Here is a 17688-nt window from a genome sequence, read left to right on the forward strand (position 1 = left end):
TCACAGAAAGAGCTGCAGCCACCCCTCACAGCATCTCATAGAAAGAGCTGCAGCCACCCCTCACAGCATCTCACAGAAAGAGCTGCAGCCACCCCTCACAGCATCTCACAGAAAGAGCTGCAGCCACATCTCTCACAGCATCTCACAGAAAGAGCTGCAGCCACCCCCTCACAGCATCTCACAGAAAGAGCTGCAGCCACCCCTCACAGCATCTCACAGAAAGAGCTGCAGCCACCCCCCTCACAGCATCTCACAGAAAGAGCTGCAGCCACCCCTCTCACAGAATCTCACAGAAAGAGCTGCAGCCACCCCTCTCACAGCATCTCACAGAAAGATCTGCAGCCACCCCCTCGCAGCATCTCACAGAAAGAGCTGCAGCCACATCTCTCACAGCATCTCACAGAAAGAGCTGCAGCCACCCCTCACAGCATCTCACAGAAAGAGCGGCAGCCACCCCTCTCACAGCATCTCACAGAAAGAGCTGCAGCCACCCCTCTCACAGCATCTCACAGAAAGAGCTGCATCCACATCTCACAATATATCACAGAAAGAGCTGCAGCCACCCCTCACAGCATCTCATAGAAAGAGCTGCAGCCACCCCTCACAGCATCTCACAGAAAGAGCTGCAGCCACCCCTCACAGCATCTCACAGAAAGAGCTGCAGCCACATCTCTCACAGCATCTCACAGAAAGAGCTGCAGCCACCCCCTCACAGCATCTCACAGAAAGAGCGGCAGCCACCCCTCTCACAGCATCTCACAGAAAGAGCTGCAGCCACATCTCTCACAGCATCTCACAGAAAGAGCTGCAGCCACCCCTCTCACAGAATCTCACAGAAAGAGCTGCAGCCACCCCTCTCACAGCATCTCACAGAAAGAGCTGCAGCCACCCCTCTCACAGCATCTCACAGAAAGATCTGCAGCCACCCCCTCGCAGCATCTCACAGAAAGAGCTGCAGCCACATCTCTCACAGCATCTCACAGAAAGAGCTGCAGCCACCCCTCACAGCATCTCACAGAAAGAGCGGCAGCCACCCCTCTCACAGCATCTCACAGAAAGAGCTGCAGCCACCCCTCTCACAGCATCTCACAGAAAGAGCTGCATCCACATCTCACAATATATCACAGAAAGAGCTGCAGCCACCCCTCACAGCATCTCATAGAAAGAGCTGCAGCCACCCCTCACAGCATCTCACAGAAAGAGCTGCAGCCACCCCTCACAGCATCTCACAGAAAGAGCTGCAGCCACATCTCTCACAGCATCTCACAGAAAGAGCTGCAGCCACCCCCTCACAGCATCTCACAGAAAGAGCTGCAGCCACCCCTCTCACAGAATCTCACAGAAAGAGCTGCAGCCACCCCTCTCACAGCATCTCACAGAAAGAGCTGCAGCCACCCCTCTCACAGCATCTCACAGAAAGATCTGCAGCCACCCCCTCGCAGCATCTCACAGAAAGAGCTGCAGCCACATCTCTCACAGCATCTCACAGAAAGAGCTGCAGCCACCCCCTCACAGCATCTCACAGAAAGAGCGGCAGCCACCCCTCTCACAGCATCTCACAGAAAGAGCTGCAGCTACCCCTCTCACAGCATCTCACAGAAAGAGCTGCAGCCACCCCTCTCACAGCATCTCACAGAAAGAGCTGCAGCCACCCCTCTCACAGCATCTCACAGAAAGATCTGCAGCCACCCCCTCGCAGCATCTCACAGAAAGAGCTGCAGCCACATCTCTCACAGCATCTCACAGAAAGAGCTGCAGCCACCCCTCACAGCATCTCACAGAAAGAGCGGCAGCCACCCCTCTCACAGCATCTCACAGAAAGAGCTGCAGCCACCCCTCTCACAGCATCTCACAGAAAGAGCTGCATCCACATCTCACAATATATCACAGAAAGAGCTGCAGCCACCCCTCACAGCATCTCATAGAAAGAGCTGCAGCCACCCCTCACAGCATCTCACAGAAAGAGCTGCAGCCACCCCTCACAGCATCTCACAGAAAGAGCTGCAGCCACATCTCTCACAGCATCTCACAGAAAGAGCTGCAGCCACCCCCTCACAGCATCTCACAGAAAGAGCTGCAGCCACCCCTCTCACAGAATCTCACAGAAAGAGCTGCAGCCACCCCTCTCACAGCATCTCACAGAAAGAGCTGCAGCCACCCCTCTCACAGCATCTCACAGAAAGATCTGCAGCCACCCCCTCGCAGCATCTCACAGAAAGAGCTGCAGCCACATCTCTCACAGCATCTCACAGAAAGAGCTGCAGCCACCCCCTCACAGCATCTCACAGAAAGAGCGGCAGCCACCCCTCTCACAGCATCTCACAGAAAGAGCTGCAGCCACCCCTCTCACAGCATCTCACAGAAAGATCTGCAGCCACCCCCTCGCAGCATCTCACAGAAAGAGCTGCAGCCACATCTCTCGCAGCATCTCACAGAAAGAGCTGCAGCCACCCCCTCACAGCATCTCACAGAAAGAGCGGCAGCCACCCCTCTCACAGCATCTCACAGAAAGAGCTGCAGCCACCCCTCTCACAGCATCTCACAGAAAGAGCTGCAGCCACCCCTCTCACAGCATCTCACAGAAAGAGCTGCAGCTACCCCTCTCACAGCATCTCACAGAAAGAGCTGCAGCCACCCCTCTCACAGCATCTCACAGAAAGAGCTGCAGCCACCCCTCTCACAGCATCTCACAGAAAGAGCTGCAGCCACCCCCCTCACAGCATCTCACAGAAAGAGCTGCAGCCACCCCTCTCACAGCATCTCACAGAAAGAGCTGCAGCCACCCCTCTCACAGAATCTCACAGAAAGAGCTGCAGCCACCCCTCTCACAGCATCTCACAGAAAGAGCTGCAGCCACATCTCACAGCATCTCACAGAAAGAGCTGCAGCCACCCCTCACAGCATCTCACAGAAAGAGCTGCAGCCACCCCTCTCACAGCATCTCACAGAAAGAGCTGCATCCACATCTCACAATATATCACAGAAAGAGCTGCAGCCACCCCTCACAGCATCTCATAGAAAGAGCTGCAGCCACCCCTCACAGCATCTCACAGAAAGAGCTGCAGCCACCCCTCACAGCATCTCACAGAAAGAGCTGCAGCCACATCTCTCACAGCATCTCACAGAAAGAGCTGCAGCCACCCCCTCACAGCATCTCACAGAAAGAGCGGCAGCCACCCCTCTCACAGCATCTCACAGAAAGAGCTGCAGCCACATCTCTCACAGCATCTCACAGAAAGAGCTGCAGCCACCCCTCTCACAGAATCTCACAGAAAGAGCTGCAGCCACCCCTCTCACAGCATCTCACAGAAAGAGCTGCAGCCACCCCTCTCACAGCATCTCACAGAAAGATCTGCAGCCACCCCCTCGCAGCATCTCACAGAAAGAGCTGCAGCCACATCTCTCACAGCATCTCACAGAAAGAGCTGCAGCCACCCCTCACAGCATCTCACAGAAAGAGCGGCAGCCACCCCTCTCACAGCATCTCACAGAAAGAGCTGCAGCCACCCCTCTCACAGCATCTCACAGAAAGAGCTGCATCCACATCTCACAATATATCACAGAAAGAGCTGCAGCCACCCCTCACAGCATCTCATAGAAAGAGCTGCAGCCACCCCTCACAGCATCTCACAGAAAGAGCTGCAGCCACCCCTCACAGCATCTCACAGAAAGAGCTGCAGCCACATCTCTCACAGCATCTCACAGAAAGAGCTGCAGCCACCCCCTCACAGCATCTCACAGAAAGAGCTGCAGCCACCCCTCTCACAGAATCTCACAGAAAGAGCTGCAGCCACCCCTCTCACAGCATCTCACAGAAAGAGCTGCAGCCACCCCTCTCACAGCATCTCACAGAAAGATCTGCAGCCACCCCCTCGCAGCATCTCACAGAAAGAGCTGCAGCCACATCTCTCACAGCATCTCACAGAAAGAGCTGCAGCCACCCCCTCACAGCATCTCACAGAAAGAGCGGCAGCCACCCCTCTCACAGCATCTCACAGAAAGAGCTGCAGCTACCCCTCTCACAGCATCTCACAGAAAGAGCTGCAGCCACCCCTCTCACAGCATCTCACAGAAAGAGCTGCAGCCACCCCTCTCACAGCATCTCACAGAAAGATCTGCAGCCACCCCCTCGCAGCATCTCACAGAAAGAGCTGCAGCCACATCTCTCACAGCATCTCACAGAAAGAGCTGCAGCCACCCCTCACAGCATCTCACAGAAAGAGCGGCAGCCACCCCTCTCACAGCATCTCACAGAAAGAGCTGCAGCCACCCCTCTCACAGCATCTCACAGAAAGAGCTGCATCCACATCTCACAATATATCACAGAAAGAGCTGCAGCCACCCCTCACAGCATCTCATAGAAAGAGCTGCAGCCACCCCTCACAGCATCTCACAGAAAGAGCTGCAGCCACCCCTCACAGCATCTCACAGAAAGAGCTGCAGCCACATCTCTCACAGCATCTCACAGAAAGAGCTGCAGCCACCCCCTCACAGCATCTCACAGAAAGAGCTGCAGCCACCCCTCTCACAGAATCTCACAGAAAGAGCTGCAGCCACCCCTCTCACAGCATCTCACAGAAAGAGCTGCAGCCACCCCTCTCACAGCATCTCACAGAAAGATCTGCAGCCACCCCCTCGCAGCATCTCACAGAAAGAGCTGCAGCCACATCTCTCACAGCATCTCACAGAAAGAGCTGCAGCCACCCCCTCACAGCATCTCACAGAAAGAGCGGCAGCCACCCCTCTCACAGCATCTCACAGAAAGAGCTGCAGCCACCCCTCTCACAGCATCTCACAGAAAGAGCTGCAGCCACCCCTCTCACAGCATCTCACAGAAAGAGCTGCAGCTACCCCTCTCACAGCATCTCACAGAAAGAGCTGCAGCCACCCCTCTCACAGCATCTCACAGAAAGAGCTGCAGCCACCCCTCTCACAGCATCTCACAGAAAGAGCTGCAGCCACCCCTCTCACAGCATCTCACAGAAAGATCTGCAGCCACCCCCTCGCAGCATCTCACAGAAAGAGCTGCAGCCACATCTCTCACAGCATCTCACAGAAAGAGCTGCAGCCACCCCCTCGCAGCATCTCACAGAAAGAGCGGCAGCCACCCCTCTCACAGCATCTCACAGAAAGAGCTGCAGCCACCCCTCACAGCATCTCACAGAAAGAGCTGCAGCCACCCCTCACAGCATCTCACAGAAAGAGCTGCAGCCACATCTCTCACAGCATCTCACAGAAAGAGCTGCAGCCACCCCCTCACAGCATCTCACAGAAAGAGCTGCAGCCACCCCTCTCACAGAATCTCACAGAAAGAGCTGCAGCCACCCCTCTCACAGCATCTCACAGAAAGAGCTGCAGCCACCCCTCTCACAGCATCTCACAGAAAGATCTGCAGCCACCCCCTCGCAGCATCTCACAGAAAGAGCTGCAGCCACCCCCTCACAGCATCTCACAGAAAGAGCGGCAGCCACCCCTCTCACAGCATCTCACAGAAAGAGCTGCAGCCACCCCTCTCACAGCATCTCACAGAAAGAGCTGCAGCCACCCCTCTCACAGCATCTCACAGAAAGAGCTGCAGCTACCCCTCTCACAGCATCTCACAGAAAGAGCTGCAGCCACCCCTCTCACAGCATCTCACAGAAAGAGCTGCAGCCACCCCTCTCACAGCATCTCACAGAAAGAGCTGCAGCCACCCCCCTCACAGCATCTCACAGAAAGAGCTGCAGCCACCCCTCTCACAGCATCTCACAGAAAGAGCTGCAGCCACCCCTCTCACAGAATCTCACAGAAAGAGCTGCAGCCACCCCTCTCACAGCATCTCACAGAAAGAGCTGCAGCCACCCCTCTCACAGCATCTCACAGAAAGATCTGCAGCCACCCCCTCGCAGCATCTCACAGAAAGAGCTGCAGCCACATCTCTCACAGCATCTCACAGAAAGAGCTGCAGCCACCCCCTCACAGCATCTCACAGAAAGAGCGGCAGCCACCCCTCTCACAGCATCTCACAGAAAGAGCTGCAGCTACCCCTCTCACAGCATCTCACAGAAAGAGCTGCAGCCACCCCTCTCACAGCATCTCACAGAAAGAGCTGCAGCCACCCCCAGTTTCTCTACATAAGCGATCGCGAGCATACGCGACCACTCACAATGAGAAACCTGACCCCCACGCATTGAGAAATCTAGCCGGGAGGTTTATTTTCCACGCTTGCACTTGCCAACTTGATGTTGGCCATTGTGAACGAGGAAATATCTCACCAGGAGGTGGATTTTCCTCGCTCGCCAACTTAAAATTGGTGAACGCAAGTGAGGAAAAAGACTCTGCTCCGCTGCGCGAAGTGGAGTTTTTTAGAGCTCCGCGTAATGCGGAGTGCGGGCAAACTCCGTGAGCAGAACGGAGTGGAGTTCATCGCCCAGGGTTAGTTGTAGCCAATGTAATGCATGTTAACAAAACTCTCTGAAATTCACTTAGAAACACAATTATAATACAGTTTTAAAACTGAAAAACCACAGAATTTTGCAAGTTGTGGTAGGACTGCAATCCATAACTCACACAACCGCTACGAAAAACATAACTTGCACCCAAACTGCAAGTCATGACCTCACCGCTGGTGGGACAGACGGAATTATAACAGTTGCAAACAATCTTACACATGAGAGTACATTTCACATCACCCTTGATCCTATGAAAGAGACCATTTTGGATGTAATATTATTTACTAGCTTGAGTCTGTCCTGTTATTTCAATGTGCTGTACTTGTACCTATCGCTACTTATTGTTATAAACAGCGCGCGGTCATAAGCATTCCGTTTGTTGCCTGTTCTAAGCGACTGGCAGACTATGGGATACCGGCCGCTCTCGGGAGACTGCCACCATCTAAGCCAGTGGTTCTTAAACTTTTGACTTCTGTGGACCCCCACTGAATCATTACTGGAATCCATGGACTCCCAATGAGCCATTTCTGGAAGCTGGGGACCACCGCCTAAGCAATTTTGTTGATTTGAACCTCAAAACGCCACATAAAAACACATAAACTAGCATTCACCAAGCAAATAATTAATTATTTTATTTAATTCACTAACAAATATTTTTAAAAAATCAACATTTTAATAGGACGGGTGGAGCTTTTGTAAATTTAATTGAGGCCACTCGTCGCCAATACTATATTCGGTTTGATGCACTTACACTGCTCCCGCGAATCAATCTGAGGATACCAACTGCAATTTTAACCCCCCCAGAGGTTCCCGGACTACAGGTTAAGAACCGCTGATCTCAGTACAGACTGGCAACCTCTGGCAGACCGGTACCCTTCCAGACACCGGGCAGCTTCTAGAGATGGGCAGCCGATAAGAGACAGGCAACCTCTAGGAGGCCGGCAGCCTCTAGATACTGGCAGCCTACAACAGATTGGCAATCTCTGGCAGACCTGTAGCATCTGGGAGACCAGGCAACATCTGGGAGACCGGGCTACCTCGAGAGGCAGGCAGCTTATAAGAGACTAGCCACCCCTGGGGGGGCCGGCAGGCTTAGAGTCGGCAGCTTACAAAAGAGTGGCAAATCTCTGGGTGACCAGCAGCCTTCAAGAAGCCGCTAACATCCAAGGCTTGTTATCAAGGGTCAGTCACTGCACGGTGTGAATAACTTTAGCTGCCCGGGGGTTATTTTTTGTACTTCGGGGTCCAGGCAGCCCCAGCTGAACAGTTCATGTCTTAACAGGAGACGGACAATTGGGGCAATGTTCAACATGACATCTTCGAGGGGAAGAGGAACCATCAGGCCACTGATGAAAGTATATAACGCCCTGCGTGTTCCAGCTGCCACGTATGAGGCAGGGTTTGGGGGTGCCACATAAGTGCCCTTCTCCAGTTATAGGAAAATCGTATATGCTGGAGGCTTTGACACTTGCCACCCACAGCCCTCTGTCATATTATGCATCAGGTAGCCAGGGCCGGGCTGGCCATAGCGGGCACCGGGCAATCCCCCGGTGCGCCGCACGGGTGGGGGCTGGTTCTGGGCCCCTGGGGGCCGTTTTTGTTACAGGCCCGCTGCTGTGAAATTGGCCCTGTAACAAAACGGCCGAACACCGGGCCCGGCAAAGAGCTCGGCGGCACCACCAACCCCCCCGAGTGGGGAAGGGGGGGGGGGGAGCACTTTGCCGGGCCGGTTTTGGTTCCCAGTCCGGCCCTGCAGGTAGCCCCACTATTATTGTGGGTCAGCGTGTGGGCCAATCGCACTCTCAACTCTGTAGAGACATCTTCTTGGCCTGTCTCAATTTGGACAAACGGAGCACCACTCCCTGGTTAAATTACATCTCGCGCCCATTTCAGGAGCTGGGGTTGGCTTCTCCTTTTTTGTCCCCGAAGAGTATTAAAAAAGATAATAAATTGTCGGTCAAAAGTTACTTTAGGGATTTTTGTGAAACCAGAAGGCTGTAAGGATAAGTTACTTACCTGTAATCCTAGTTCTCTTCCAGGGGTATACTCATCAAAGGCATAAGCACTGAATAGTCCCGCACGTGGGCGGGACTATTCAGTGCTTATGACTATTGAGGAGTATCCCCTGGAAGAGAAACCGAGTTAACGAAAAACACTGTGTTGGTTTCATACAGACACTTCCAGAGCCCCTTTTTTATTTGACTCTCGGCCTCACTCTATGAGATAGGTCTCTCCTTTTCAGTTTTAGGGCTGGTACGGTTTGCCGGCTCATGAGCGCAGGTAACCCAACTGATAGGTTAGGGAGACATATCTTAACTTGTTCTTGCAGTGGGGTCTCTGAACAATCGCTATTATACTATGAGCTAGATAGGCCCATAGGAATGAATGGGGAGTTATTCCTTATTTGCGATTAGCAATTTGCTAATCGCAAATAAGGATGCGATTTCAAGGGTGCCAGGGGTGTCCAAAGGACACCCTGCAGCACCCCTGAAAAGCAAATGTACACAGGTGTTGCGCACACACATGTCCAAAGGACATGTGTGAGTGTAAAATGCAACTGAGAAAAATGCACTAAAGTGCTTTTTTCTATTTTTTCGCTATTTACCACAAAGTCAGACTTCGCGGTAAATAGCGGTCAAAAATTCCTTAAATGCTATTCCTCGCAAATTTGCGAATTTGCTATTAGCGATTTTTGCATTTGGGATGATGAATCCCAAATGCAAAAATTGCGCTTGCAAAGGGCCAGATTCTCAGAATCTGGCCCTTTGCGAGCCGTTTTCGGCTTGATGAATCTAGCTGTATACGTTTTTCTGCAAATTTTTTAGATATCGCAGACTTTTGCTCAAACCTCTTAAAATCATTGGGCCATCGCAAATGTAGAGAAGCTTGTTCCATTTGCAACTATTCGATACATATGCTACTTGCTTAAGGGTACGCTCTTTTCTAAAAGCTGCAGTTAGAACTAGGAAAACCAAGGAGGGACCCCTCTGTTGAAACAATATTCATCTGTCTGTCGCTTTTTAAATTCTGTATTTTTCGCTTTTTATCATGGTTTAACATTTTGTACCTATTTTATTTGGCATCTTATACTTTACACAAATGTTTATTTATTTGTTTATTTATTTATTTATTTAGGAGTTTTGTATAGCGCTAGCTGGACCCAGGGGTATCAGAGCGCTTCACAGCATATACAGTGATGTGCAAACAGATGATACAGGAGAATGGTAGAACATGGGGAAATGTTGTCTAATGTCGGACTGCTTTGTGTCTTTTATGGCCAAAAATTGGCCGAATAAAGATGAATTGAATTGAATTGACTGGCAGCCTTTGGGAGACTGGTACCCAGCTGATGCTGAATCTAAAGTGAAAGTATTCAGTGAGGTCTCCAGCATCAAACCCTCCAGCGTGCATGGGTGGTCACACAGCACCTCCCAGCGGTGCCTGGTGGTAGCACAGTGCACAGAAAGGTCAGACAGCAATGAGAGCCAGGAGCCCTTCAAAGGAAGATTTCCAATACTTTATTTTTCACCCAAACTAACCTTACAAACCTTAGATGCAAAGAAGACTGGGACTGCCCAATAAGGAACCGAACCCAAGAACTTCAGAGCTCCGCAGACCGGCACAGCGAGTGTGCAATCACTTAACAAGTTGGCAGGCTCATCAATGTTTCTGATCACAACCTACTCAGACGATGAAATTTTCTATCAACACCATACATAACCCACTTACATCTAACACTTGGATGGGTCCCAATCCCAAAGGTGTCGATGGGGTAGTTTCAATGAATTTAGTTTGTCGCTAACTGCACAGGCAAAACCATCCTCAAATACTGCTTCTCGGAGGAAACCATTGAAAGCTACTAAGAAGCCAGTCTTGACCTCCTTTTATCATAATACTACAACCCTATGTCCTCAAATCACCAGTGTATAGGGCAGTGTGCACCTGGATCTATCTAGCCCCTCGTCACTTCTCCAACTACCCCTCCCGGTCACCTCGCGACACAGGGCCTACTAATTACCAGCTCGTTAGCTGGTCCATTCGTTGGTGGACAGTCATCGCTGTTTTCCATTCATACTCATTTGACCCAAATCCTATCCCATCCCTCATGACATCACTCAACTCGTCCATCTCATCCACTACTTTCTTTTGCAAGCCGCGACAGACCGTTCCCCACCACATTTCACGAAGCCTTGGCGTCCTGCACAGTGAAACTATACTCAGCCCTGCTCACAACCGCGTAGACATCATTAGATGGTACACCCCCAGTCCAACTTCACTCCTGAATACATCATCAGTAATAGTAAACTCCACAGTTAAAACGATACACACATGACGCCTACGCTTTTCATTAAAGAATAACTGCATTCTCTTCCCTCAAATTGTACTCGGTTTTGAATTTTAATAAGTTTTGCATACCATCAACTTCCTTTTCCTGCTTTCTCCAGTTTCACCTCAAACTTTAATAATCATGCAGGTCGACAATCCACATGTTCTAAACAAAAGTTCAGTCAATAAATAGCCAGAGCAGTAAGTGTATGTGTCTGTTCTCATTAATGCCACTGGTGTTTCTTTCCCATCTACCACCAGGGCCAAAGCTGCTCCAAAACATTAAAAATCAAAAAGAACTGGACTGTTCCCATGAGGAGCAGTTTCAAGACTCATTTGCAGATGGCTGGGTCCAAACTGGGGAGGCGTGGTGAGCAAAAAACTGATGGATTAAACCCAGTTCTTAGTGACTGATGATGAATGTCTGCATTGTTCAGCATTCCATCCACCATTTGTTCTTTGTGGTTTTGTTGCCCTAAGTGGGAAGGGTATGTTAAGATGTGGGTACTATGCCATTGGATTCAAGCTAGCCTGGCTGATATGGGGTGATACCCAGAAACCAGTCCCAGGATGCTTGTTTCCGGTGCAGGGAGGACATGTCTTGGCAGTTCAGACTGGACTGTTTCCATGAGGAGCAGGGTCAAGACCGATTTGTATATGCCTGGGTCCAAACTGGGGTGGTGAATAAAAAAAGATGGATTAAACCCAGATCTTTGTGACTGGGGTGAATGTTTGCATTATTCAGCATTACATCATTCATTTGTTCTTTTTGCTTTTTTCCAAAACATTAAAAAGGCAGATTTTACAAACTGCACCAATACGAGTCTGATACAACACTATTTTTAATGATTATTCCGAATGGTCCTGCCATATGAGTAAATGTCGTAAATACGTTTGGCAACATTCAGCAAGTCTTAGAGGCCTCAACTGCCGTTTGGGTCTGGTGCATGCATTTATGATTATATCCAACACCCAAGCCTTAGATTTAATGCTGTTTTCTTAAAGAACATCCCCCAGATGTCAAGCTTCTATGTTATCACTCTAGACACACTTTATTACTATTCAACACCAATTCAGACCCATAACTTCACACAGAACCTTGAAATGTCCTTTGCATTTATTTCCCTGATTAAACTGTCCATGTTAAAAGCACAATGCAATAATCGTGTCCTTGAATATCTTCTGCATAAACTTCTAAAAAAAAATTGCTGAAACTGATGTCAACTCAAAAGGCATTTTATAAAAACAGTAACCTCTCAGTGGTGTCACAATGGATGTGAAAAGCTTTAACTCAACCTGTAACTTAATTTGTTGGTACAATGATAACATAACCAAAACACTCTTTCTTCCCCAGGAGTGCTCATCTCAGATATACTTTGCAAAGTATAGCCATCAATCCAATTGTACAAATTAAGCATGCCCAAATCCACACACATACAAACCTTGCCTTTTCTTTTTGGCACTAACATTTGTGGAGTTAGCTACTCCATACACCAGAGTTAGTACTTTCATCATGCCTCCTACAATCATCGACTGATTGACACTATTCTCTAAAGGCACTTTCATCAAATGTCATTCTAGACTTACTCCATGTAACACAGATATTGCTTTTGTACTTTATTTGTGCTGGGAGTAAAACACTTGAAAAGACTTAGTGCTTGAGAATAAATGCCCGAGGAGTAATTGGAATTTATTATACCCGAAAAATCATGCTACCCCTACATTCCAAATTTATTAGGTACAATAAATTCCAGTTTTCATAGGTTTTGCCATGAAAATGGGGAATACGATGCAAATTCTAGCTCTTACAGTACCAAAATCCCAATGGTTTCTTATTTATCAGGCTTGAGGGATGTACACTTTAGCGCACACAGTAATTACCTGATGTGATAAACATTGGACCATTAATAACTGTGACATTTGCACAAATAGGTTTTTTCACATGTCTGACTTCCTTCAAGTGCTTGCAATATATAAACTGCATGCTTGTGTAAAATTTCCTCTTCTTGCGCTTGCTCTACGGAATGCATTTCTTGTTGCACTAGATAGGCTGCATGCTCTACATTCATGTAACCCCACCTGTAACATTTCACTTTGGAATCATCCACCACACCTAGATGGTTACCACATTCACCGGTTTTTCTCCCTTTGCTATGGCCTAGGGTTTCCACTTAACTCTCCCTACATCTGCTCACAATTCTCACCCATCAGAATATGCAGCCCCAATATCTACATGTCATCAGGCCCAGGATTAGCTGCACACATAAGCAATTGATCCTTCATTAACTAACCAGCTAGAGTACCACACTCACATAAAACTCTGTGCAGGGTAACCCCACCACGTTCTCATCTTATCCTTAGACCCACATAAAAAGTGAATTTTCCCAAAACATTAACTGTGAGCGGAAAAATGCTTCTAAAGGATTTCCAATGACTCCTCACTCACACCCGCCGGCTCCCTTTGCCCATCACCCACTTGTGTCTTAAGTAGTTCTTCATGCGCCGGCCTGAATTCAACCCCTAAATTATGTAACGCAGCAGCATGCTTCCAAAGACTGCAAACCCTTTCCCTCCTAGGGCTATTAAATAAGTCATACATATTTTCTTCCTTGGCTTCCATTGCATGGGTTCATTTCCAGGTGACATTTGTGGCCAAGACATATTTTGAGCAGAGCCAATAATACAAAACCACAACAAAGTAACAAAATAATGTAATAAAATACATTCAAACAACCAGTTTAAAATACTTCTGTAACCATTTCAACAATTCTAGAACTTGTCAGCCAATCTTTGGCTATGTGGAGAACTACAAAAACAGTGTGTTCAATGCAAAATTGTTCCAGTCTCTTGTTGGAAAGAGGAAAATGATAATGTTCCGCGTCTGTCATCAGGCGTGGATTAAAAGTGATATTGTGTCTTCGATCAGCACTAGTAATGTCTTTCCCACAACTAGATCTGAATTACCAATGTGGCTGTATATTAGTCCTATCTCTAATTCCAGAACTGAGGCTTCTCACAACAAGGCGTGAATCGAAGCAGAGTTAAATGTAGTAGAAGTTGCGCCACAGACCCCAAGCGCGGCCCTTCAGTGCTGGTACGCATTCCCTGGGCGTGCTATATCCTGGGCACACAGAGTACCAACACATCTTTCCTACATAAATACCACAGCTCATTTTGTAGCCACAATAAAATCAAAAGTCTCCAGAATGGAATGGTTTAGGATCATGGTCACCGTGTATCCAGGATAGAACCTGGGTTTATGCAGGGGCTTCGGCATCCATGCTTTCCATGACTGACGTATGAATGAACGATGGGTGTTTTGGGGAGCGCACGGCTACTCCAGGGAGTGCCCCAGCCCTGAGGTATGAACCCCTTTGATAGCAGCTCATCGAGAACTGCAAGACAGCCGAGGACTCTTATCCAGCACGCTTGCGTTAAGGGTGCTGTGACTCCTTTCGCTACTATGGGTTTTCGCTCTCCCACACCGTGGTGCAAGATAACTAGTGTGCAGGCTGGTCCAGGGGCGCAGAATATTTTCTGCAACAAAGAAAATGTAATGCTAGCGATGCTGAGGATAAAATCAAGGAAACTCAATGTGGTAGATGCACATGGTAAACCTCGCTTGACTTGACAATTTGAAATACACCTGGATTATGGAGGCGGTGCTCTACGAGAGAGGACCGCTACTGCGGCCACCCTACCTGTGCGCGTCTTGCTGTTGGTCAGGATCTCCTGCAGGCGCTCCTGAAGCTTATCTGCTCGCTTGCGTTCCAGCTGCAGCTGCCGCTTCAGGTCCTTCAGCTGAAAAGAGAATTGAGAAGACAGTGAGCGAGAGGAGAGGCCTTCCCTCCTTAGGAGACCAGGACCAGCCTGCTTCCACATGCTCTAACTTTGCAAAGGTCTGGATGAATGACTGACAAGACACTGCTTCATGGCATCGTGCAAGTGTCTGTCATGGTGGGGGCGGCATAACGTTTTTCATGGCTGTCAATGACTAAACATTCAATTCCTTACAGTCTAGCTTAAATCCAAATGTCAATATCCCACAATGCATGAGTTGCAGCTAATGAGATCTTTGACATGTCTAGATGTTCTTATTGAGTTTTCATATTTTTAATGCAAAACCTGCAGTGTAAGCCCTTGAATTGCAACCAGTTCTCCATTTCATTGGTGGTTCGGGGCACGTCGCACATAGATGGAGGTTGTCAAATCTGGATCCTCACCTTACAGCTGCTTTCTTGAATATCGACGTTCCTGGCTACCTGTGTCTGTCGGCGTAGGGTCCTTGCTACCTTTCCTGACTGAAAAGGGTTCCTGCTACCCCCGGCCATGTCACATAGGTTTATTGCGACCTGAGTTCTGTCTGGAAGAATTTTCGAAACCTGTACCCCTATCTATACAGGTCTTATATTGCTGACTGGTTAAGTCCTTGATACCATATCCTGACCTGGGTCATCTTCGAGTCACACAAACACGACAGGAGCTGGGGTACATGAAAGGAACACTGAATGTGAGAAACCTGCAGGAAGATTATGTAGCAGCCAGATAAATTGTTACCGAAGTTAAGTATCTTTTTCTTCTAAAGAATACATCGTCCCCAAGATTCCTCACCTTATGAATGAGTCCCAAAGCAATACCTTGGTGAGAGTGGATAGTGCTGGTTAACGAAGGAAGTCATGCAACAAAGGTTGCTCAAAATACCCATCATTGAATGTCTGAGATGTAAGGCAGACATCCAGCTTCGGGAACAGCGGAGACCGAGCAGGACCATTTTCTCAAAGTAGAAAAGGACATCTGCTTCCTATGGTCCTTTTTGTACTTTTCATGGTAAGATCTTTTAGTAGAGCTTTCCCAGAAAGGTGACTTATCTGGGGGCAAAGGAGATTAGTTTGGCATCTGATTACCAGTCTTAGGCAAAAAAAAGTTGGCCTTCCGCTCCCAAAAGGCATAAAAACCGCTAGCCACTGTGTCGTCCTCCTATTTCAGAAATCAAATATGGATATAATGTGGATCCGAAAGAAAAAGCATCTTGTGGCATGTGCGATAAGGGTTAAAGCCTGAAACTTTTGGGAAAGACGTTCGACGTAGTCGCTGTTGAAAAGCTGAAGAATTTCATTGATGAGACAACCAGACAGAGCTCCTGACTCATGTCTATGAGGCGCAGCTAAACAGTAACTGGAGCCATAAAGCCGGCCGGCACTTCATATAATTTGGTGTTGTCATGTCCAGACATGGAGTCATGACTGAAGCCCCATGGCAGTGGTTTGGAGAAGGCTGGGAACAAGTTTCCCCTGGACCAGTATGAATCATAGAATGATAATTCATAAGGTGAGGAGCTTTCAGGAAAATGTATCTATTAGAAAGATAGTCTTGCCACACTCTTGCCCCAAAAGAAAAAGCGGGTCACATATACGATAATGTGCGATGCCAGGGTCATTACATGAACCTGGCAAAAAGCATGGAGTGGGTAGAGACAGAGGTGTGCAGACCCTGAGCTGGATAAACTTCTCTCTTCCCACAGCAGCCATACTAACAGGGTGAACTATCACCTGTGCTTTCAGTCACATAGATAGACCATAAGAAGATTTAGAATACCTATTTTGCAAGCACATATATGCAGTTGTAATGTACCTCGAAGCACCTTCGGGCAACCTGTAACTCCTTTCACAAGATTGCACCCACTAGCACCCACGGTAACTGAGAGACATGGTCAAAGGCCATCTTCATTGGGAATAAACAGAGCAGCATGGTCCTTCAGTCACTGTCTTGCGGGTGAGACCATCCTTTCTCGCGCTGAGAGTGACCATGAGGGTCAGGATTTAGTAAACCCACACCCAGTGCCCCTCAGGCCTCCAGGATAGCATACACTCAGGAGAAGTACATGGAGAGATCTGCCTCAAAGACAGAGAAGCTGCTCAACTGTGTGCCAGGAAGCCTCAGACTGCTCAATTTCAGGTTAGTGGAGTGCCAACAAGAAACATTCGGCACAGCACGAAACAAGAGCGCCTTGCAGCGTTCCGCTGGCCTGCAAATTGCTTCATTGCTAGTTGTGACCTGGTTTCCTAGCGAATCCTTAAGGAAACATGATGGGCTCAGCGGGGTGCACGTAGTGTTGGTGTCAAAGGGTTTCAGCGACATTGTCGCTCTCCTGCCTGCAGTGACACTCCACACAATAGCTTCAGCGGTGACCTGCAACAGCAAGACAGCCACTGCAATATGATGCAGGGGGCTCAGAGCCTTGAAGCTATACCAGCACCAGTCTCCCCTTATCAACCTTCATCCAAGCCAGGGAGAACAGCAGGCCTCCGCCACACACAAAGCCCATCAGATGTGCAGCCTGATGGGCTAACCTCTATGCCTTCGCTACACTACCTACGCCTTTCACGAATCTCTGTCCAGGTCTCTTTTCCAAAGGTAAAGGACCCACACCTCCTTCTTTTTAGTCTTCTGAACAGCAGACTCAAGCTATCAACCAATCAGAGCCCTTCACACCAAAATGGATTTAGAGCGGAGCTTGTCCTGCTGCAGAGGCTGCCTGGGCTGAGTGCGCACTCAGCCTCAGCAGCAGAACAAGCTCACTAAGCCACTGGAGTCAAGCTTTCTTGGCTGAAGACGGCTGTAATGCCAGAAACCGGTCCTAGGATGCTTGATTCCGGTCCAGGGAAGACATGGCTTGGCAGTTCGGGCTGGACTGTTCCCATGAGGCACAGGGTCAGACTGATTTGCATATGGCCATGTCTGAACTGGGATGGTGTGGTGAGCAAAATAACGATGGATTAAACCCAGATCTGTGACTGGGGGTGAATGTTTTGTCATTGTGCAACATTCCGTCCATCATCTTGTGTGTTTTAGTTTTAATTTCACCATCACTTTTCACGTCACGCTTATTTTCACTTATTGTGTAAGCACCTGAATACTATTGTTTTGGAAA

At 48.8% G+C, this 17688-nt stretch overlaps 1 protein-coding gene across 2 annotated transcripts in view; it reads right to left on the reverse strand.

Annotated features, from left to right (window-relative positions):
• The window catches only part of GRIPAP1 (GRIP1 associated protein 1), a 555884-nt gene that overhangs the window by 299214 nt on the left and 238982 nt on the right, over nt 1-17688 (reverse strand). For both annotated transcript variants that reach the window (XM_078664658.1, XM_078664657.1), the window contains one exon: nt 14459-14558. In XM_078664658.1, the coding sequence (XP_078520784.1) occupies nt 14459-14558 (100 nt within the window). The remainder of the gene's footprint in view (nt 1-14458; nt 14559-17688) is intronic.

Source organism: Lissotriton helveticus, chromosome 10 (assembly GCF_964261635.1).
Source record: "Lissotriton helveticus chromosome 10, aLisHel1.1, whole genome shotgun sequence".
In the NCBI taxonomy this organism is placed as follows: domain Eukaryota; kingdom Metazoa; phylum Chordata; class Amphibia; order Caudata; family Salamandridae; genus Lissotriton; species Lissotriton helveticus.